General features: G+C 34.2%; 2 protein-coding genes across 2 annotated transcripts; one reads left to right on the top strand and one right to left on the bottom strand.

Moving 5' to 3' along the window:
* Positions 1-12,478: 12,478 nt before the first annotated feature.
* Positions 12,479-14,660, bottom strand: LOC130495804 (homeobox-leucine zipper protein HAT5-like). Its single transcript, XM_056987322.1, has 4 exons — positions 14,625-14,660; positions 13,047-13,107; positions 12,804-12,925; positions 12,479-12,721 (listed from the first exon to the last, which is right to left on the bottom strand). The coding sequence occupies exons 1-4, from the start codon at positions 14,658-14,660 to the stop codon at positions 12,479-12,481; spliced, it is 462 nt and encodes a 153-aa protein (XP_056843302.1).
* Positions 14,661-17,137: 2,477 nt separating this feature from the next.
* LOC130496932 (uncharacterized) lies at positions 17,138-20,091 on the top strand. The gene is made up of 4 exons (XM_056989649.1): positions 17,138-17,259; positions 17,339-18,373; positions 18,445-18,784; positions 18,860-20,091. Exons 1-4 carry the CDS (start codon positions 17,255-17,257, stop codon positions 19,907-19,909), a joined length of 2,430 nt encoding a protein of 809 aa, XP_056845629.1. The 5' UTR covers positions 17,138-17,254; the 3' UTR covers positions 19,910-20,091.
* The last annotated feature ends 2,688 nt before the right edge of the window (positions 20,092-22,779 follow it).

The following is a 22,779-nucleotide window of genomic DNA, read 5'->3' on the forward strand; positions in this document are numbered from 1 at the left end:
TATATTGATAAGTGAAAAATTTGGAATTATGTAATTAACATATGTTAAAGAGATATAAATTAATATATAACAAATTTCAATTGTTTTCAGCCAGATGAGTGAAAGTAGTGAGTCATGATATTCTTTAGTTTATGTTTCATCAACAATTGTAGTATTGTAGTGTCTTAGGGTTAGATTTTGGAAAGCATTAAAACCGTTTTTGAAAATTTTTAAAATTACCTAGGCGTGTTCGTTTCTGTGTATAGTAAACACTATTGAAGTATAATTTGATTTTATAACGTGGTTAGTAAGTTAATTTAGTCATTTTAGTTTAGGGGTTCATTTTAGGGTATTGGACGACTTAATTTTAGTCTCTGTTCAGAGACGATAAATATAGTCAGGTCGCTGATACATTATTATCACCAGAATAAGTCGTCTAAACACGAAACCTTAAAGTTTACCAATGTACTTTTAAAGCTAACCGGATTATTACCCAATAATATAAGGTGATTTTTTTTTTTTTTCATTTCGCGAACAGAAACCTAACAGTTCTCTCTCACCGGCGATATCAAAGGCGATTCGAATTCCCACTATTTCCGAACAACCATCGTTCTCACGTCGGCTATCTATCTCACTTCATCTCACCGTTGTCGCCGCAGCTTCTTCTCTAACCCTAGCGCGCCGCCGATTCCTCTAAACCCCTAGCGCCCCCGCTTCCACTATTCCGAACAACCGTCGCCCTCGCCACCGTGCTCACCAACGTTCTCACCGCCGCTTACTCTAACACAGCTAGCACCGCCGTTTCTTCTAACCCTAGCGCCGCCGCTTCTTCTAAACCCTAGCGCCGCCGCTTCTTCTCTGTAAACGTAGCGCCGTTTCTCTGTAAACCTAAGCCGGTAAGTCATCAAACTCGTGGAAAAGATGAACATAAAACGTTGTCTCTTTCAATTTACTCATTCCTCACGTTTCACGTTTATTTTTTCAGATCTATAACCACAATGACGAGTACACGAACTCCTTCTGCGACTAATCAAGGTCCGCTTGAAATTTTTCTACTGGAAGACTTGTAAGTAAGTCGTCTGGAAAGTCTTCAACCTGGACGACTTAGTACGTCCATTTGGAAGACTTTCCAGACGACTTAAAATATAAGTCGTCAACTAAGTCGTCCAGTTGGACGACTTTCTAGACGACTTATATTTAAGTCGTCTACTAAGTCGTCTGGAGTAACAATTAAGGCGTGATTGATTTAGCTGTGTTCTGACTTCTATTGTTGTCTTTGATTATTTTGCAGACAAAAAGGATGGATATTCCAGAACTCCCCCGTAGGTTATAACACAGGGGAAGAGCCAGAACCCCACAATAGCATTTCGTATCATACGGATAACACGAAGTTGCATACTGCTCTTAGGGAAGCTCTCACTGATGCTGAATTTGAAGAGCTCAAGGAGTCGAGATTGGGAGTTTTCATCAAGTTCAAGGAGCAGGGATTTGGTTGGGCTTCAAGGCTGGTTCACCACTTGCTCGGTTTAAAGCTGGACATTAAGAAGAAGTACGAGATGTGGTGTCTCGTTGGTCCAGAACCTGCGAGGTTTTCACTGTTAGAGTTTGAAAACATCACTGGTCTAAACTGCGACTACATCGAGGACCTTGAGACACCAGAATGTGAAGTTACCCCACAGATGGTTTCTTTCTGGGAGATGATGGGAGTTCATCGGGAAGCTGGGCCAAGTACTGATCAGATAATAGCAGCACTGAAGAGATGCGGGGATTGGTCCAGGGAAGATCGCAAGCGACTCGCGTACCTTTCCATCTTCACTGGATTCATTGAAGGGAAAAAGTTCTCAAGCGCTACACGAGCTACTCTCGCAAGGCTAGTGATGGATTTAGAAAGGTTTGAGAATTATCCATGGGGGAGAGTCGCGTTTAAGGTGCTGATGGACTCTTTGTGGAACAAAGATATTACTGGCTGTTACACCGTGGATGGCTTTATACAAGTTCTTCAGGTCTGGGCGTACGAAGCTATTCCGGGATTGGGTGCTAGTATTGGTCTACCCAGAGCAAACAGTCCGTCTCCACCGATTCTGGCTTACGACGGCAGCAGAGGCCGCAGATTCATGAAAGCTGCTATCTTGAGTCAGGTACCTTTCCATCTTCACTTAATTAAGTCGTCCGGAAGGTCTTCCAGCTGGACGACTTAGTAGACGACTTATTATAAGTCGTCTGGAAGGTCTTCCAGCTGGACGACTTAGTAGACGACTTATTATAAGTCGTCTGGAAGGTCTTCCAGCTGGACGACTTAGTAGACGACTTATTATAAGTCGTCTGGAAGGTCTTCCAGCTGGACGACTTAGTAGACGACTTATTATAAGTCGTCTGGAAGGTCTTCCAGCTGGACGACTTAGTAGACGACTTATTAAGTCGTCTGGAAGGTCGTCCAGCTGGACGACTTAGTAGACGACTTATAATAAGTCGTCTGGAAGGTCGTCCAGCTGGACGACTTAGTTGACGACTTATAATTAAGTCGTCTATTTAGTATTTTGTTTCAAATATCTAACTCGATTCTTCTTCTATTTACTGCAGAGACCGCGTGATCAACTTTGTTGAGAAGGACATTAGTGAAATGTGGCCAAAATGGGACTCTGAGGTTGATGACGTGCCCGCGGAGAACATCATTAAAGTGATGTATGATCGGAGACCGTGGAAGTGGACCATGGATTGCTGGGAAGTCACTGGTACAAAACCCAAGTTTGTGACTCCATCGAAAAGAGCCAAAGAGATGGTTGTGGAGGAGGTGGAGGAAGACAATCAGAGACCTCGGAAGAAAGCTCGTAAAGAGGCTCCTAAAGAGGCTCCTAAAGAGGCTAGAGAAGAGGCTCCTACAGAGGCTACAGAAGAGGCTACAGAAGAGGCTAGAGAAGAGGCTAGTTGGGTGACCAGAGAGGAGTTAGAAAACATGTTCAAGGACTTAGGTGACATGATGAAAGAGGGGTTTAAGAAGTGCATCAGGGAGATTAGGAAGATCTCCGATAGATTGGAAGCTGTGGAGAAGAGGTTGGTGTCACCAATCAGGCTACCCTCAAGCCCCAGAAACCGGGGTTAGTAAAAAACACCCTACCCCACAAGCCCAGAACCGGGGCTAGTAAACAAACAGACTACTCCTCAAAAGGATCAGCCTCCACTTCAAACCAATCATCCTACTCCTCCCACCAGACAGCCTGCTCCTCAAAAGGCAAAGCCTACTCTCAAACTAAACAGCCTGCTCCTCAAACTAAACAGCCTGCTCCTCAAACTAAACAAACAGCCTGCTCCTCAAACGAAACAGCCTGCTCCTCAAACTAAACAGCCTGCTCCTCAGACGAAACAGCCTGCTCCTCAAACGAAAAAGCCTTCTCCACAAAAGAAACAGCCTTCTCCTCTGCCAAAGAGGTTAATATCAAATCTTTAAGTCGTCTGGTCTTTGTATAGATTTGTAAATATATAAGTCGTCTGGAAGGTTTTCCATCTGGACGACTTACAAATAAGTCGTCTGGAAGGTTTTCCAGCTGGAAAACCTTCCAGACGACTTATTTGTAAGTCGTCCAGCTGGAAAACCTCCAGAAGACTTACAAATAAGTCGTCTGAACTCCAGCTGGAACCAAATCCTCTCCAACTTTTATTTAAGTCGTCCAGGGTTAACTTGTTCTCTTTATTGCAGAGATTGTTGCCGGAGGATACAGCAGATGAGGCGATCTCGGTATATAAGATCTTGCCGGAGGATAAAGCAGATGGTGTCACCTCCAAAGAGATTGTTCCTCTCACTTCCACTGACCAACCGAGCTTCGCTTCCAACGATCAACAACCGAGCTTCGCTTCCACCGATCCAGCTTCAGCTTCAGAACCGAGCCTGGTTGTATTGGACCAAACAGCTCCCACTGCTTCTGTGCGTGCAAGGAGTGAACGAACGAAGAAACCTGCTCCCACGCAGATATCTCCTTATACGGCAGAGAGAAGGAAACTCCTTAGAGTGGGAAAGTATAATCCATTTCCCACACTAAACAGACCTAAGATGAAGGAGCTCGCTGATTGGTTGAAAACTGATCCGTAAGTGATTGCTTTACCCATAATAGCTTGATTTAGTCTACCAAAACTGATTGCTTTTTTGTTTGCAGTGATTATTTCACTAAGGAAGAGGACAAACCACGTACATCACCAACTTGGTGGTATCAAAAACTCCGGACATCCAAAGCATGGCTGGAAGACGTGATAGAATCAGGATTTGCAATGGAGATTTGCTCGAGATATGAAGGCAGACGCGAATACCCTTCTTCTGCTGATCCTCTCACCAATTTCTGTGCATATAACAGTGCTCTGTATGAAGTGGTGTAATCAAGCGTCATGCCAAACATGTTCTTCATTGCATCAGTGATATGCTGTGGAGTTATCCCATCAATGATCCCAACACGATCAATGAAAAGACTACCAACATACTTTGGAGTACAGTGTCTCCGCTGAGCGATTCGGTCTCCAATTGAGCATAAATGTTTTTCCACATACTTTGTTACCCAAAACGTGTTTGACCCATGTTTCACACTCGCTCTGATCTTCCATCCACAACCGCTAACCCGACATATTGCCACAAGGAGAGTTTTTGTTGATTTGTATATTCTGAAAGAAAACCTACCCCTCACTGCTGTCAACCGCAGCTCTGAAAGCAGTGCATCCTTGCTAACAAAACTCTGGTTGACATAGATGCTGGTACAATCCGATTTTCCTCCTTCAATAGCATTTGTCTTAGCATATGTCTTTTCAATTTCTTCAAAACAAATATTATCATCATCTTCCTCGTCCTCATCTAGAACCTTTCCATAAAGACTGTAATCCCCACCATTCTGATCCGTTTCACCAACAATAGTGTTATCAGCATCCTCCTCCCCATTTTCCTCCTCCCCATTTTCCTCCTCCCCATCTTGATTTTCATCTTCAACAGACTCATTATCACCAACATCTTCAAAACATTCATCAGCCTCATCATTATCACCAACATCTTCTTCCCATTCACCAGCTTCATCATTATCACCAACATCTTCTTCCCATTCACCAGCTTCATCATTATCACCAGCTTCTTCTCTTTTCTCTGAAACCGTTTCCACCTTGCTGCGGCTTGATACACAAAGACATACTCTATGCGTTTTGAGTATCTCGAGCAAGTTTCGAACTTGTCTATCACTTGTAACATGAATGGGAGGACTGCTTGGAGTCATCATCATTTCTGCTGGTAATGAGTAGCTAATCTCCACAGTCACTGATCTCATGTCCAGGTTATAATCTTCTTGAGCCATTGCAACAAGTTCAGCATGTGTTGAATCTTCATTCAATAAAAACAATCTTGCTCCTTTGAGATCATCAACCACAAAATCCCAACGGAAATCTCTCAACAACCATTCTCCATACACTGCATGTAACTTAAAAATCATCTGCAAATATTCAAAATAAAACACATTAGTAAACATAGAGAAAATGAAGAAGTTCAACAAACATTATCGCAGACGACTTAGATTTAAGTCGTCCAGAAGACTTAAAGGTAAGTCGTCTAAAGAGGTCACTTTTGCAATTGAAAATTAAAAGGGACGACTTAATTCTAAGTCGTCCGGCTTTGTTTGTTAAAAAAAAAAATTCAGACGACTTATATATAAGTCGTCTACGAAAAACGGGCTAGTTTTGCATTTGACCGAATCGTGTCAGATCTTTGACTATTTCTGGACGACTTATAAATCAGTCGTCTCTGGAAAGTAAAAATTTCAATATTTTATTCAAACTAGACGACTTACACGTAAGTCGTCCCAGGTTAGTTTTGTAATTGAAAAATAAAACTTGAAATTTAACTTTCTCCAGACGACTTAACTAAAAGTCGTCCAGCTAGACGACTTAATTTAAGGTCGTCCGGGATAAGCAAGGTTTGGACGACTTAATTGGGAAAAATTCTGGACGACTTTGCTTTCCCCGGACGACTTTAAATTAAGTCTTCTGACGGGACGACTTTATATTATGTCGTCTAATAAAAATTAAATTATGAAGTTTTATTTTTCAACTACAAAACTAACCTAAGACGACTTACACGTAAGTCGTCTAGTTTAATAAAATATTGAAATTTTAACTTTCCGAGAGACGACTGAATTATAAGTCGTCCAGAAATAGTCAAAGATCTGACACGATTCGGTCAAATGCAAAACTAGCCTGTTTCTCGTAGACGACTTATATATAAGTCGTCTGGACTGTTTTTTTTCACCAAACAAAGCTGGACGACTTAGTTTAAGTCGTCCGTTTGACCAGAAGACTCATCAGTAAGTCTTCTACATACAGATGACTTACTTGTAAGTCTTCTACGCGAACAGATTTTGAAAAAAATTCAAATTCGTACCTTCAACTAGGTGAGATGACTTTGTTTGCACACAGGGTCTTCTCCAACCACCCAGAACCTCAAACGAAAGCAACCGTAAGTCAAAACGAAAGAAATATGGCTCCAAACAATTTTGAATCAAAAGCTTCAGTTTTTTGGATGAATATGGAGAGAAAGTGAAAGAAATGTTGTTTTTAGTTCATAACAATTGAAACAGAGAGAGTGTAAAGAGATTTACGTGCATTAAAGGGCATTAAAAGCTCCAAACAGTTCGTACAAGGTTGTTCCCACTATTCATGGCAGTGGCAATATTGTAAATACTTGAAGAAAATGAGGTTGAGACAGTAAAGAAGCCATTTTCGAAAAAAAAAAAAAAAAAGGGTTAATGGCATTTTCGTAGATAAAATGCAGATGTGGGGTTAAAAACTCAAAAAAAAAATGAGTCAAAAGAAAAGGTTAGTTTTCTGTTTGAATTCAAGTTTTGAGTCACTTTTGCAATAAGCCCAAATAAGAATGTTTGTGCTGTCATTAAAAAAGAGAAGAATGTTTGTGTTTGAAGACCTCGACATTCGCATCTATTAAATTTGTATTGTCATAAAATGATATGCATATGATATAATGTGAAACTTACGCAAGTAATCAATATTATTAAGATAAGTTAATAAAAATAAATTTCCTAATTAGATACAAATCTTTAAATGCCATTAAGCAATGTAATAAATAGTCGACATCAAGAGTGAATGGTTTACGGTATTTGTAATAAGAAAACTTATTAATACATGTATTTATTAATATTCTTGTGCAAGTAATAATGTAATAATTGCGCAAAGTAATCACTATAAGTAAGATATGTTTATAAAAATAAGTTTTCAAATTAGATAGAAATCGTATTATGTCACTAAGACATGTAATAAATGATCGACATCAAGAATAAATGGTTTACCGAATTTGTAATAAGGAAACTTATTAATACACGTATCTATTATTATTTTTACGCAAGTTATAATTAATGAGATTAACAATTAGTGTTACTTTCCTATTAGCATCTCGACCATAAAAATAAATCAAAAAAGAAATTAAAAAAAATCAACCAATAGAATCGCTAGACTTCGGTTGAGAAGCTCTGTATAAACGACATGTGGCAAATGTACTTCTCTTTTAATATCTAGAAGGATATCATGTGAATACCAAAAAACACAATTTAAATCAAATACAACTAAATATACAGATATTTTAGTTTACACATCTATCTATACTAATAAAAGTAGCATTTTGAGGCTCCAGAGAGCGTCCACATCAGCGGACAAAATTCTCTCGAAAGATGCCATGTGGCATTTTTTTGTAACTGTCTATAATGTAATATTACCATTTATAACAAAAAGTAAAACAAATAAATTCTAAAATTAGAATAGGAAAATATACAATATTACAATTTTTACATTTGTTTTTACAAAAAGATTAAAAACAAATTTGAAAATTAGAATAAAAATACGTAATATAAGAAAATATACAATATTACAGTTTTACATTTAGTTTTACAAAAAAAAGAGTTAAATAACTAATAAAAGAGATATTTTGAGGCTCCATAGAGAGTCCACATTAGCGTTAAAAAATTCTCCAAAAAATGCCACATGTGACTATTATTATTTTTAAAAAAATATATAATATAAGAAATATTACATTAAAATGTCCATAATGTATTATTACCATTTTATATTTAAAAGTTGAATAAATAAATTCGAAAATTAGAGTAAAAACATATACAACATAAGAGATGGTAGTATTACATTTTTACATTTAGTTTACATTTTTGTTATTTCCAAAAAAAAACTAAATGTAATATTTTTGAAAAGATGCCAGCTGACATTATTAAAAATAAAAATAATAAGTAAATATAAAATATAAAGAAAATGAATAATAATTAAATCCCTACTAATAAAAATGAGCTCTATGGAACGTCCACATCATCGAAAAAATTTCATGAGAAATATGTCACATGTCACTATTACTAAATATTATTTTTTTAAAAATATAGAATTTATTAAATATTACATTAAACTGTCCACAATGTATTATTACCATTTTATATTTATAAATTAAATAAATAAATTCGAAAATTATAATAAGAAAATAAAAAATATAAGAAATAGTAGTATTACATTTTTACATTTAGTTTTACATTTTTATTATTTCCAAAAAAACTAAATGTAATATTTCCCAAAATATGCCATGTGACATTATTAAAAATTAAAAAAATAAATAAATATGAAATATAAGAAAAATGAATAATAATAAATATACAATAAAAGAAATATCAATATTACATTAAAAATCTATTGTAATATTACAATTTGATATAAAGAAAAAAAATTAGAATAAGTAGATATACAAGATAAAAATAAGTAAATTTTCAATATAAGAAATAGAAAAACTACATTAAATATATATCTGAAAATATTTAGTAAAATAAATAATAATTAAATATCAAATATAAAAAATATACATATTATATTAGCCATCTATGTAATATTACAATTTGATATAAAAGCAAAACAATAAGAATAAGTAAATATACAATATAAGAAAAATTAAATAATAAGTAAATTTACAATATAAGAAATGTAAAAACTACATTACACACATATCTTAAAAAAGCAATAATATATTAAACATATATTATAATATTATCATTTGATATAAAATCCCTACTAATAAAAAAAGAGCTTTTGAGGCTCGAGGGAACGTCCACATCATCGAAAAAATTTTGTGAGAAATATGTCACATGTCACTATTACTAAATATTATTTTTTAAAAAATATAAAATTTAAAAAATATTACATTAAACTGTCCATAATGTATTATTACCATTTTATATTTATAAATTATATAAATATATTCAAAAATTAGAATAAGAAAATATAAAATATAAGAAATAGTAGTATTACATTTTTTACATTTAGTTTTACATTTTTATTATTTCCAAAAAAACTAAATGTAATATTTCCCAAAATATGCCCATGTGACATTATTAAAAATTAAAAAATAAATATATATGAAATATAAAGAAAAATAAATAATAAGTAAATATACAATAAAAGAAATATCAATATTACATTAAAAATCTATTGTAATATTACAATTTGATATAAAAGAAAGAAAATTAGAATAAGTAGATATACAAGATAAAAATAAGTAAATTTTCAATATAAGAAATAGAAAAACTACATTAAATATATATTTGAAAATATTTAGTAAAATAAATAATTAAATATGAAATATAAAAAATAGGGAAATTACCTATAATACCACTTTCAAGGTACCACTTTTCAATTATACATTAACCAACTATACCACTAGATTTTTAATAGCAAAATGACCACTATGTCCCTAATTAATTAAATCTAAAACCACCGACGAAATCACATTTGACGAAGAGAAGAGTACGACTTCATCTTCTTCCTTGCAGTCACCAAGCTTCATCTGCGACCATGGCCGTTCTGTGTCTCTGAGCTCGGGTTGTGTCCTCCGTTCATCCGCCCTAACCTCTGCTGCTTCCATCTCGCGCCATCTCCTCAAGTCCAAGCCGTATCGTCATTCCGAGAGCTCACATCGAGCAGTACAGATTGATGACAAAAATCATAAGCAAGATGCAGCGGTTCGGAGCCGTTTGGAGTATAATCGAGGAGATGAGGAAGGAGAATTCTCACCTGATCGAGCCAGAGCTGTTCGCCGTTCTCGCCGCCGAAGGCGTCGAGGTGTGTTATACATTGTATCGATTAGGTGATCTTCTTGATTTAGATTCGGAATTGAGATTTTTAATGTCTTTGGTGGTTGTGATGGTGTGCGATAGATAACGTATGTAAGTGCGATTAAGCTGATCCACGAGAAGACTAAGTTTCGTCTGCACTCTCACGATGTGCCGTACGGATCCGGCAGTGGTCAGCAATCTGTCACTGGTTTTCTAGGCGTCGTTGATTCAACCAGCTACTGGGTACTTCCTTTGTTCCTTTACAACTATACAGAAGATCGTTTTAGTTTTTTGTGTCTTTTGATAGAAATTAGAACAACACATTAACTTGCAATTTCATATCTGAAGTTATGGTTTAACGAAGTCATGAAATAAAGAGGCTTTATGGACAGTGTTATGTGCTATGTTCAAGGAAGTTGAGAGTTGTACTCTCCAAGTAACTTTTACTTAAAAGAGAAACATATGATTTTTGTGACGCTTTAGTGGTTTGTATCTAAGTTTGCTTCTGATTCTTTTCATCTCAGGATTCATATTCAGGCATAAACTTATGGAGCGGTTGGGTATCAAGATTTCGTTTATTTCCTGAGTTGTATGTACACTGGGCGGTTAAAGCCATTTCCTTTGGAGGTTTCAACTTGTGTTGACTCTGTTTGTGCTCATGATTCTTGTCGACCTGCTATTGATTTCATCGTTGAGTTGATGTTTGCTTCATCCATTCTACAAGTGCCTGAGCTTGTTTCATCTTTTCAGGTGTGTAAATGAAGTTTTCTCTTTGTCTTCTTGATTCAGAGATTGTTTAATTTTAACAGTTTATGTTGTGTGTTTGCAGCGGAGGCTTTGTAACTTTGTGGAGAAGTAAAAGCCATGAAAATGTTTGATCTGATCATCTGGTGTATCTTTATAAAGACATATAAATCTCTTGTAATAAGTGTTTCTTCACGAAACTAGTATTTTCTGAGTTTTATAAAGGTTTATCAGGGGTTGTAAGTTATATAATCTCTTCATGAAACTACTATATATGAGTTTTATAGAGGTTTATAAGGGGTTATAAGTTATATAATCTCTTCTTGAAACTAGTATATCTGGGTTTTATAAAGGTTTATAATGGGTTATAAGTTATATAATATCTTATAAAACTAGTATATCTGAGTTTTATAAGGGTTTTAAGGGGTTATAAGTTATATAATCTCTTCATAATACTAGTATTTTCTGAGTTTTATATAGGTTTATCAGGGTTTATATGTTATGTAATCTCTTCATGAAATTAGTATATCTGAGTTTTATAAGGGTTTATAAGGGATTATAAGTTATATAATCTCTTCATGAAACTAGTTTATCTGAGTTTTATAACGGTTTTTAAGAGGTTATAAGTTATATAATTTCTTCATAAAACTAGTATTTTCTGAGTTTTATAAAGGTTTATCAGGGGTTATAAGTTATGTAATCTCTTCATGAAACTAGTATATCTGAGTTTTATAAAGGTACTCTTTAAAATAGTATTTGTAATATATAAAGCCTTATAAAAGACTAAGAATCATTTATAGTGACTTTATAAGTATTTATAAATTATACCCCATTATAAATAATTTATAATTTATTATAAATAAAGGGTTAATAAATAATTTATAAACGTGGCAGATTCTAAGGCACATGCGGACAACAAGCAAGGCTCCACCGCTTCAGAAATTTTACATACCTTTATAAATTATTTTATAATCCTTTATAATGGTGTATAAACTTTATAATTTATTGTTATAAACCCTAATAAATTATTATACAAATCATTATAAATTGTTTATAAGGTTTTCTAAATGGTTATAGACTCTTTTAGTTGATTTATAAACCTATACAAATTTTATAATAACCCTTATAAATTGAATATAACTTTTCATAAATTTTTTATAAACCCTTATCAATAGTATACATACCCCTTATAAATTATTTATAAACTTTCATAACTTTCTTATAAACATATATAAATGGTATATAGATTTTATAACTTGTTTTATATGCCTATTAATGGTTTATTTAATCTTACAAATAATTTTACATATCCTTATAAATTGTTTGATATTTGTGTATAAACTTTATAAATTATTTTGATAAACTCTTATAAATTATTTACATACTCTTATAAACCCTTATAAGTTATTATACAAACCATTATAAATTGTTTTATAAGGCTTTTTCAATGGTTATATACTCTTTTAGTTGATTTCTAAACCTACATATCTCTAATAATACAATGGAGAAGCTCTCTTGAAAATTGAAAACAAATTGATTTATAAACTCTTATAATTTTTTGTATAAACACCATATGAATTAATTTATGAACTTTTATAAATAAAGGGGAGTTAATTATGATCAGTAATGTTTTAATATGATCTGAGGAGATGGTTGTCCTTGAGGATGGAGTCGTAGTTAGAGAGGAGTTGGTCATAAGAGGACTTTAGGAGATTGAAGTCTCTCTCGAGCTGCTTGGTTTTCCAACGAGCATGCCGGTTTTGAAACCAGACGGAAACTTGCCTAGGCTGAAGACCAAGCATCTTGGCAAGCTGAGTCTTGCGCTCTGGCTCCAGCTTGTTCTCTGTCTCGAAGCTTTTCTCCAGTAGAGGTACCTTTGAAATCATCAATAATAATTTTTCAATTAAGAATACTCTTTCTCAACTACCAGATACATAAAAACAGAAAACTAAAAACCTGTTCATGAGTAGGGTTGTCCGGTGTTTGCTCGTCATAATAGTCGTAGTCATAGAGAAGATCGTCAGGGGAGCAATAGAAAGGTCTTCTCTTTGATGATTCCTCCATGTTCATCATCGATCCTGCTCCATTCCAAATCAGAGACCAAAGTTAATACTAACTTCTTGGCATGTATTTAAATTTCATATACAAAAGCCAAAAGTCAAAGTTCAATAATGAGTGAAAAACAGAGAAAATAATAACCTTGGACGATTGGATTGAGATTACCGACGAACAACATGATTTGGATTCCATCAAAATCATGCTACACAAAATCGAAATCAAAACCACTTGAATCATTCCCAATTATAGAAACAAAAACCAAATTCTCTTCAAATCAGGAAGAATCAAGCACCTGAAACACTAAGAAGTTACGAGAACTTCTAAACCCTTATATCATATAAGTTATATGTGGTTTATAAAATCTTATAAATTATTTGTAAATTCTTATAAACGATTTATAAAGTCTTATAAATGATTTTATATACTCTTATTGGCATAAAAACATAAATTGGCACAGTTTAAAAAAGGCCAAATTGAAACAGAGGTCAACATTTTTTTGGGCAACAGAACAAAGGTCAACATAAGAAAATAAAAACGTAATGAAAGCGGTGAGATGAGACACACGTCAAGGAGATAAGCCTTGCTTGGAACACGTCAATCAACACTTGTTTGCTTCTGAAGATACGGCGAGCTCCGACTTCCACAACTCCTTCAATCTCTTCTAAATTTTTAATCTTCAAACTTCAAATACTAATTAAAATTGATCTATAAACAATATAAAAGATGTGGGATCATTACAACAATGTTCGTGCTTTCATATTCCCAAACCTTAATACTATGTTTGTTAATATTTTTAGTAATGGTCTAAACATAAACATCTCAACACTGCAAGTAATAGACACTACATCTCAACACTAGAAGTAATAGACACTACTACTCAATTGCTAAATCGTTCTTCTTTATAAAGACTTATAAATCGTCGAGTTGTACTTTTAACAATATCCAGAAATCCAGATTTATAAGAGATTATAATTCTGTAAAAAATGCAGTGTTCGTTATTCCAAAATCTTAATCTCAACACTGCAAGTAATATACACTACATCTCAACACTAGAAGTAATAGACACTACTCCTCTATTGCTAAATCGTTCTTCTTTATAAAGACTTATTAACCGTCGAGTTGTATTTTTAACAATATCCAGAAATCCAGATTTATAAGGGATTATAATTCTGTAAAAAATGTGGTGTTCGCTATTCCAAAATCTTAATCTCAACACTGCAAGTAATATACACTACATCTCAACACTAGAAGTAATAGACACTACTCCTCTATTGCTAAATCGTTATTCTTTATAAAAACTTATTAATCGTCGAGTTGTACTTTTTAACAATATCCAGAAATACAGATTTATAAGGGATTATAATTTTGTAAAAAATGCAGTGTTCGTTATTCCAAAATCTTAATCTCAACACTGCAAGTAATAGACACTACATCTCAACACTAGAAGTAATATACACTACTCCTCTATTGCTAAATCGTTCTTATTTATAAAGACTTATAAATCGTCGAGTTGTACTTTTAACAATATCAAGAAATTCAGATTTTTAAGGGATTATAATTCTGTAAAAAGTGCAGTGCTAGCTATTCCAAAATCTTAATCTCAACTTGAACTCCAAATCAACCTTGTTTGCCTTTTGGATAAAAGCAAATGTTTACTAATGTTCGTTGTTTCAGATTTCGTTCAGAAATACACAAAATCGAAAGGAGATATACGCATACCAGCTGGGAAACTTGAACAGGAGAAGGATTCGACATCTGATCCACGGTGTGTGAGAGAGGGACGAGATGACGATTGCGTGAGAGAGAGAATCCGTGTGTTAGCTCATCGGAGATCTCAACGGAACGATGACGATGACTTTTGATGACGACGACTACGACGATTCGATGACGACGACGACGATGACTTTTGATGACGACGACGGATCCGGAGGAGAGAAACGATGGTCTCGACAGGGAGAAGAAGGTAGCGACGGAGAGAGGTAATATGTTAGAGATAGGGTAGGGTTAATTTAGTCTTTTTCACACTACTAAAAAGTGTATTTGTGAAAATGTCCCTCAAATGGTGGTAAACTTGAATTGTGGTACTACACAAAGTGTAGTTATGAAATTTCCCCTAAAAAATATACATATTACATTAGCCATCTATGTAATATTACAACTTGATATAAAAGCAAAACAATTAGAATAAGTAAATATACAATATAAGAAAAATTAAATAATAAGTAAATTTACAATATAAGAAATGTAAAAACTACATTACACATCTATCTTAAAAAAGCAATACTATATTAAACATATATTATAATATTATCATTTGATATAAAAGCAAGAAAATTAGAATAAGTAAATATACAACATAAAAAAATAAAGAATAAGTAAAAGCATTTTCTATACATAAAATATAGTAAAAGCATTTTCTATACAAAAAAAATATGTTTGGATAAGTTCAAACTATGCGCTGAACCGATTCTCTACACCAATATTTTCTTACCTTTAAGTCTCTAATTCAATTAGAGAGACCATTTTTGACACATCTCATAATTCAAAATTTGAATGTATGAAATTGGTGATTTTTCGCGGAAAATTTCAAGAAACAAACACATAAGAGAAGAGAAAAGGATTCGTTATAAAAAAAACGGTTTTTCAAGCCATCGACACAGAGTGACTTTCCATGACAAATGCAAATGATGGCAAGCTTAGTTTATGATAATATTATTTTACTTTTTGCATGTGATTGTGTATAAAAGTGAAAAAAAATTCGAAAAACTAAATTAGATTTATATTATGGATACAACTATTAGTTAGATGCTTCTTTGTTAAAAATAATCAAAGTGACATATTGTTAGAAACTAAATTTAAACAAACTTTAAAAACATGATTCTATTTTTGATTTGTAATTTGATTTGTAAAATAATAGAAAAATTTGACGTGATAAAAATATAAAATTAATTTATGAGCACGATTCGTTTCCGTCAACTTGGAGATGAGATTAAGATCTGGTTTATGTTTTTGATTATTGACACTTGATTTGGTTAGGTTAATGTGGATATGAGATTGAGATCCGGTTTATGTTTTTGGCTTTTAATTGACATTTGATTTGGTTAATTTGGAAGCCAATTTTCAGAAACAAAAACAAAATGATAGGAAAAAAAATCTTTTTAGTCAAAAGAAAAAACATATATAATATCAAACGTTCTGATTATATAATATAAAGTTCCGTTGGAAAATATTTATTATATCCCATAAAAAATTAGAAATAAGAGTTCAAATATATATACAACTTTCAAAGGTTAAACTATCACAAAAAAATACAAACAACAAAATTCAACTATAAAAAAATGTTTTCATCAATGTAAAATAAAATAATTTCAAACTCAAAAAATATTCAAACTCTTTATTATGCATATACTATAAATATAAAGTATTCACAAATTCACAAAAAATTATAGTTAGGAATACAACATCCAACGAAGTAATTGTATACGAAATATTTGAAAAATTAAAATTGTTCCGGGCGTAACCCGGGTAAACCCTAATCTATACTAATAAAAGTACAGTTTCGAAGCTATAGGAAGCGTCTACATCAGCGGACAAAATTCTCTCAAAAGATGCCATGTGACATTTTTTTTTGTAACTGTGTATAATGTAATATTACCATTTATAAAAAAGTTAAACAAATAAATTCTAAAATTAGAATAAGAAAATACAATATTACATTTTTTACATTTATTTAAAAAAAAATAAAAAATTAGAAAATTAGAATAAAAATACATAATATAAGAAAATGTACAATATTACATTTTTACATTTGGTTTTACAAAAAAAAGTTAAATACATAAATTATTTAACTCTTTTTTGTAAAACCAAAATATAATAAAAGGGATAAATTATTTAACTAGATTTTCTTGTTGCGGGAAAATCTAGTTGAAGCATCAGGTGAAGATGTGTGGAGATGTAACACAGTCAACTTGTCTATACGGGATAAACGCGAATTCATGCCCACAAAGTGAAACTTTGGAAATTCCATACACGTACTAAGAAGACCCGCTTTATCAAACCTCTACCAAAGAAAAATCTGAATTTCATTCCCAATCTTTGAAAGTCATCGCATATCCCTGCTTTGACCTTAACTCTGTTAGAGTCACCTTATTCCGTTAGAGTCACCGTCAACGGTGTTAACACCTCAGCACGGTTAACTGAAACAGCGTCGTTTTAAGACTAATTCTGAGTAAGAGAAAATAAAGTAAGCCTTTTGAGAATTGTGAAACCCTAATTAAGTCTCTCGTTGTCCTCAAACATTCACTGTGTCGTCGTTTCTTCTTTCTCAAGCAAATTAGGTTTTACCTAACATGAGGTAATTGTTATTGATTGTCAAGTTTATCAAGTAATAAGTTTGTATTTTTTTTTGTAATCTTCTATCGCTATTATTTCAGTGATACGGACGTCACCTTTCAAGTATGCTTTAATGGGAGATTTGAAATTCATGAAGGTGGTATAGTAACTTACAATGGAGGCAATTCACATATCCTTGTAGGACAGCCACATAAATTGTTCACTGATTTGATGAAAGAAGTTCCTATATCACTATATGGGCAAAGGTTCTGGTACAAGTTTCAGAATGAAGATTTAAGTGAGCTGAAGATAATTGGTAGTGTGGTTACTGATAATTTTCAGAAGATGTGTCAAAGTTCTTACTGGAATAAATACATCGACATTTACATGGAGCATGAGAGCATTGATGATGCGAGAGAGGAACGTAACAATGTTGATGGGGCTAACACAGGAAACAACAATGATCCTAAAAGAAGAGGTGACAAAGAAAGCGATTCTGAAAAGGAGTTTGAAGAGGAGAGACGAGTTGAATCTGTTGTGGCTGGGATTTCTGAGGACCAGGATAATGAAAATTATCAAGATACTCCTCCTGTCTCTGACTGTGAGGAAGAAGAAACTGGGAATCCTTATGATCGATGGAGGAAAGGCAGTGGAGAGTTACATATAAGGCAAGTATTTGATGGTATTAAAGAGTTTAGGGAAGCAGTGTTGGAGTACGCTTTACAAGGAGGATGGAATATTCAGTTCACTAGATGGGGAGGAGTGAAATCTGAGGCTAAATGTGGTGTCGAAGTGGATGAAGGGGAAATCCCGTGTTCTTGGAGAATATATTGTTCTTATGAAGAATTAGTGGGTCTATGGATGGTGAAGACCTTTCAAGATGTGCATAGTTGTTTCAAGGATGGTCGTTGCAAGATATTATCTGATACAATCATTGCTAAGATGTTCCTAAATGAAGTACGAAATGATCCACTAATGAAACCGAAGGTTATTCAAGAACAAATTCAGCTGCGTTATGAGTTGAGTACCTCAATTGATCAATGCGGAAAGGCTAAGAATAAAGCGTTGGAGCTCATTCAAGACGAATACAATGAACAATATCGTAGGATAAAAGATTATGAAGCTGAGATTCTAGCGTTAGTTATCTAACTTTCCTTTCAAATTCCATATGTATTCATGCCAACTAAATTTTTCTATAATGGTGTAGGACCAATGAAGGTGCAACAACCGAGCTCAGGACCGTAATTGGAGCAGGTGATCTTGAGGTATTTGACCGATTCTATGTGTGTTTCCGTGTACTAAAAGACACATGGAAAGCACACTGTCGACCAGTGTTTGGTATTGATGGTTGTTTCCTCAAATCAACAACAAAAGGACAACTACTAGCGGCCGTCGGGAGGGATGCAAACAACCAGATTTATCCTCTTGCTTGGGCTGTTGTTCATGTAGAAAATACTGAGAGTTGGGTGTGGTTCATTCAGAAGCTGAAGATGGATTTGAACCTTGGGAATGGTGATGGGTTCACACTTATTTCTGATCGTCAAAAAGTGAGTTCTTCTTACAAAATAAATTACTCAGTTCCAATTTTCTCATATTTCTCACTTAGAATGTTGGTAATGCAGGGATTACTAATTGCTGTGGATCAAGAATTGCACAAAGTGGAGCATAGAATGTGTGCTAGACACATTTATGGAAACTTGAAGAAGAATTTCCCCAAGAGTCCTCAGATGAAGAAGCTGTTTTGGAGGATAGTTGAGAGTTTCAACGAGCCTGATTATAAAGCAAACTTGAAAGCTTTGAAGGAGTACGACAATGAAGTGTATGAAGCATTGATGGTTAGGAGGCCTGAAACGTGTAGTCGCGCATTCTTCAGAACGTCATGTACTTGTGAAGATGCATTGAACAACAACTCCGAGTCTTACAACAGTACTCTAGAGAAAGCCAGGTCAATGCCATTAGTTGAGATGTTAGAAACCATGAGGAGACAAGCAATGGTCCGGATCGATCTTAGGAAAGTTAAGTCTACCAACCATAAGGGAAAGTTCAGTGAAAAGGTTGGTAAGGTCATTGCTTTGGAGACAAAGTATAGGAAGGATTGTCGAATTTACCCTGGATCTACTGGTGAATTTGAAGTGACTGAGGGTAACAACTCTTACTCCGTTAATATGAAAACAAAGACGTGTAGCTGCAGGAGGTGGGATTTAACTGGTATTCCTTGTCGACATGCACTTCGCGTTGTACACGATAGGAAGAATTACAAGACAGAAAACTTGGTCTCTGATTGGTACTTGACAGAGACTTGGCGGAAGCAATATTCAGACTCGTTGAAACCTGTCAGAGGAATTAAGTTTTGGAAGGCAACCGGTGAATCATCTCTAGAAGCCCCACCAAGGGAGAAGAAATCAAAGGGTAGGAAGAAAAAGCCTCAAAAAAGAATCAAGGGTATCAATGAATCTCCAACTAAAGGAAAATCGGTTACAAGGCACTCACGAGTAATGCATTGCTCACACTGCAGTATGGCTGGTCATTATGCAACTTCGTGTGCTAATCAAGGTGTTCCCCTGAAACCACGACCCATCAAGAAGAAGAAAGTTCAGAACTCACAAGAAGGATCTCAAGGAGTGGAGCCAATGAGTATTGATGGTGAATCATCTCAAGGAGTGAAGTTATGAAGTTAAGGTTATGTTAGTTTGTGGCTTTGGTAGTGTTTTTTTCGAAAATTGACTATGTTGGTGTGTTTTTTTTTTGCTATTCGACTATGTTGACTATGTTGGTGTTTCTGTTTTGGTATTTCGGTAAACTATCACTAGTGATGGAACAATCTCAATTGACTATGTTACGCTCGTGTTGTGTTATCTCGGTGCCTTAATCTCAACTTTTCTTTTTAGTTTTTACATGTCAAGATTTTTCCAGTAAAATAAGTATAATCTATTGCAGGGTTTTTGTTGACACTCTTCTGTTGCTTGACCTCTCCATTCTACTCTTTTCTGTATTGTTCCTCTCTTGAACACTCTGTGTTTTTTATTCTTACTCACCATGTTATTATCTTCACTCACTAACGCTTATTTCTCACTTGTGCACAACCAAAAGTAAGCCCGCACACACACCCTTTCTCACGTTTGTTTTTGTTCTTGTCGAAAGAGAAGAGAGGTCATCTTAGTATGTGTTCATTGTTACTTTCTTATTGTGTAACTTCTAGTTGCACAAGCCACTCATCTTTGACTTCTTGTTGTTGTTGCATTGCTCCTTCTTGTTCCTCCGTTTCTTGCGCTTCAAGCTACTTCTTCTTCTCACAGATTCTTCTTTCTTCTTTGTAGCTTCTCTCTGCTATTCTTCTTTGTTCTTCTTATTTTGTAGATTTTAATCAAAGGTCCTCTTCCAACTGTTTTTCTGTTACCTAAGGTCTTCTTCTTTGTTTTGCTTGTTACCTAAGCGACTCAAAACTTTCTCCCTTTTTCTGCTCACTATCGTTTGATTCACATCTCATATGTTTCCTCTTTTCATCACTACAATTTCGTCTTTTTATTCATCATTACTTGATATTATTAGATCTTTTTTGTACAGTTGTATATACAAACAAATGCGTATGTCTGATCCCAAATATTGGTTAGTTTTCTTCCTTATTTTTTTGGAAATTTGAGGTCCCCAATTTGATATTCTTGTGACTTAGATGACTTTTTATTCATTGATAAAGTTAGGTTTGATTCAGGGTTCATAAAATATGTAAAGTTTTGAAACTTCTAGTGTTGTGAAAAAAAAAAAGCAAGATACGATACAGAGAATGCTTAAAAAGCAAGATGAACTATGAGTTTAAAAAAAAAAGCAAGATGAACACGACGCTGTTTCAGTTAACCGTGGCTGAGGTGTTAACACCGTTGACGGTGACTCTAACGGAATAGGGTGACTCTAACAGAGTTAAGGTCAAAGCAGGGATATGCGATGACTTTCAAAGATTGGGAATGAAATTCAGATTTTTCTTTGGTAGAGGTTTGATAAGCGGGTCTTCTTAGTTTCACTTTGTGGGCATGAATTCATGTTTATCCCCTTGTCTATACTAATAAAAGTACAGTTTCGAAGCTACAGGGAGCGTCTACATCAGCGGACAAAATTCTCTCAAAAGATGCCATGTGGTATTTTTTTTTGTAACTGTGTATAATGTAATATTACCATTTATAAAAAAGTTAAACAAATAAATTCTAAAATTAGAATAAGAAAATATACAATATTATATTTTTTACATTTATTTTAAAAAAAATAAAAAAAATTAGAAAATTAGAATAAAAATACATAATATAAGAAAATGTACAATATTACATTTTTACATTTGGTTTTACAAAAAAAAGTTAAATACATAAATTATTTAACTCTTTTTTGTAAAACCAAAATATAATAAAAGGGATAAATTATTTAACTAGATTTTCTTGTTGCGGGAAAATCTAGTTGAAGCATCATGTGAAGATGTGTGGAGATGTAACACAGTCAACTTGTGAACCAAATGACAGCTTTTGGTGTATACATTACTTGGAGATGTATCATGACTCCCTCGGAGGTACTTGGACAGTTTAGTATAGTTTCTCAAAGGTATTCTTTGTTTCTCTGTAACCATAACGAGACCGTTCCCTTATAACTTGCTAAGGGAAATTTAATTAGCCAACAATAAACTACTGCTGGACCATTCTACGTTCTCTGTGGCATTTTAACAAGCGTCGATCAGAAACCAGAAACTTGCAGACACTAAAACCAACTACAACCTACTCAATCAGCTTCACGATTCCTTACCTAATAATCTAAAAACGGTGGCTTCTAGCCTAGTGGTAAAGGGCTCACAGCTGTGAGTACCACCACATGGATTCGAATCCCGGCCACTGGGGAATTAACATTTCGGTATCGCCAGGGACAGATAACCGACATGTGGCAACACGTGACTAGTCTGAACCACTTTTGTGAGGCCAGGATATCTCTGCATAATTTTTAAAAAAAATCTAAAAGCCCGCCAACTCAAGCAATGACCAAACAACGTTATTAATTGAGGAATGGTCAGATATTACCTTAGATGAAATTACAACTCCACTTCGCGTCGAGAACTGGAACGTGAGTCACCTCTCTCGTGTGATACGGAGCTGTATGAAACAGTGAGACACGAGAAGGGTTACATGGTAATGTGGTATACATGGGCGTTTAAGTGCCTTGACAACTCATGCTCTATTTAGTTTGTATAACAATTATTAAAAAAAAATAAAGAATTCAGATATCCTAATTTGAAATCAAGATATAGGATTTTAGTATACGGATCCATAATCTGTGACCCTGGATATCCAGAATTTTCAGAGCCGATAGGGTCTGGTCTACACTACAGGGATCTTGGATAATAGTTTTACCCCTGTTGTAAATTACTTGTAGATTATTTATTTGGTTTGATTACATTTTAAGTTTAGTCCAAACTACAATTAAGGTCCCACAAAAATTTACATCTATAACCAAGGTTTTTGGTTAAATCTATACAATTGGGAGAAACTTAACAAGTGACACAAAAATATAAAAC

The sequence above is a fragment of the Raphanus sativus genome, chromosome 6 (assembly GCF_000801105.2).
Source record: "Raphanus sativus cultivar WK10039 chromosome 6, ASM80110v3, whole genome shotgun sequence".
Lineage (NCBI taxonomy): Eukaryota > Viridiplantae > Streptophyta > Magnoliopsida > Brassicales > Brassicaceae > Raphanus > Raphanus sativus.

Bases quoted from the DNA above. Each gene is read 5' to 3' on its own strand.
- LOC130496932 (XM_056989649.1), top strand. The intron at 18,374-18,444 runs GTTAGTTATCTA...ATAATGGTGTAG, and splicing joins TATGAAGCTGAGATTCTAGC to GACCAATGAAGGTGCAACAA. The intron at 18,785-18,859 runs GTGAGTTCTTCT...TTGGTAATGCAG, and splicing joins TTATTTCTGATCGTCAAAAA to GGATTACTAATTGCTGTGGA.
- LOC130495804 (XM_056987322.1), bottom strand. From the start codon at position 14,660: ATGTCGAATCCTTCTCCTGTTCAAGTTTCCCAGCTG. The intron at 13,108-14,624 runs GTATGCGTATAT...GATTTTGTGTAG, and splicing joins CTGTTCAAGTTTCCCAGCTG to CATGATTTTGATGGAATCCA. The intron at 12,722-12,803 runs GTTTTTAGTTTT...ATGATTTCAAAG, and splicing joins ACAACCCTACTCATGAACAG to GTACCTCTACTGGAGAAAAG.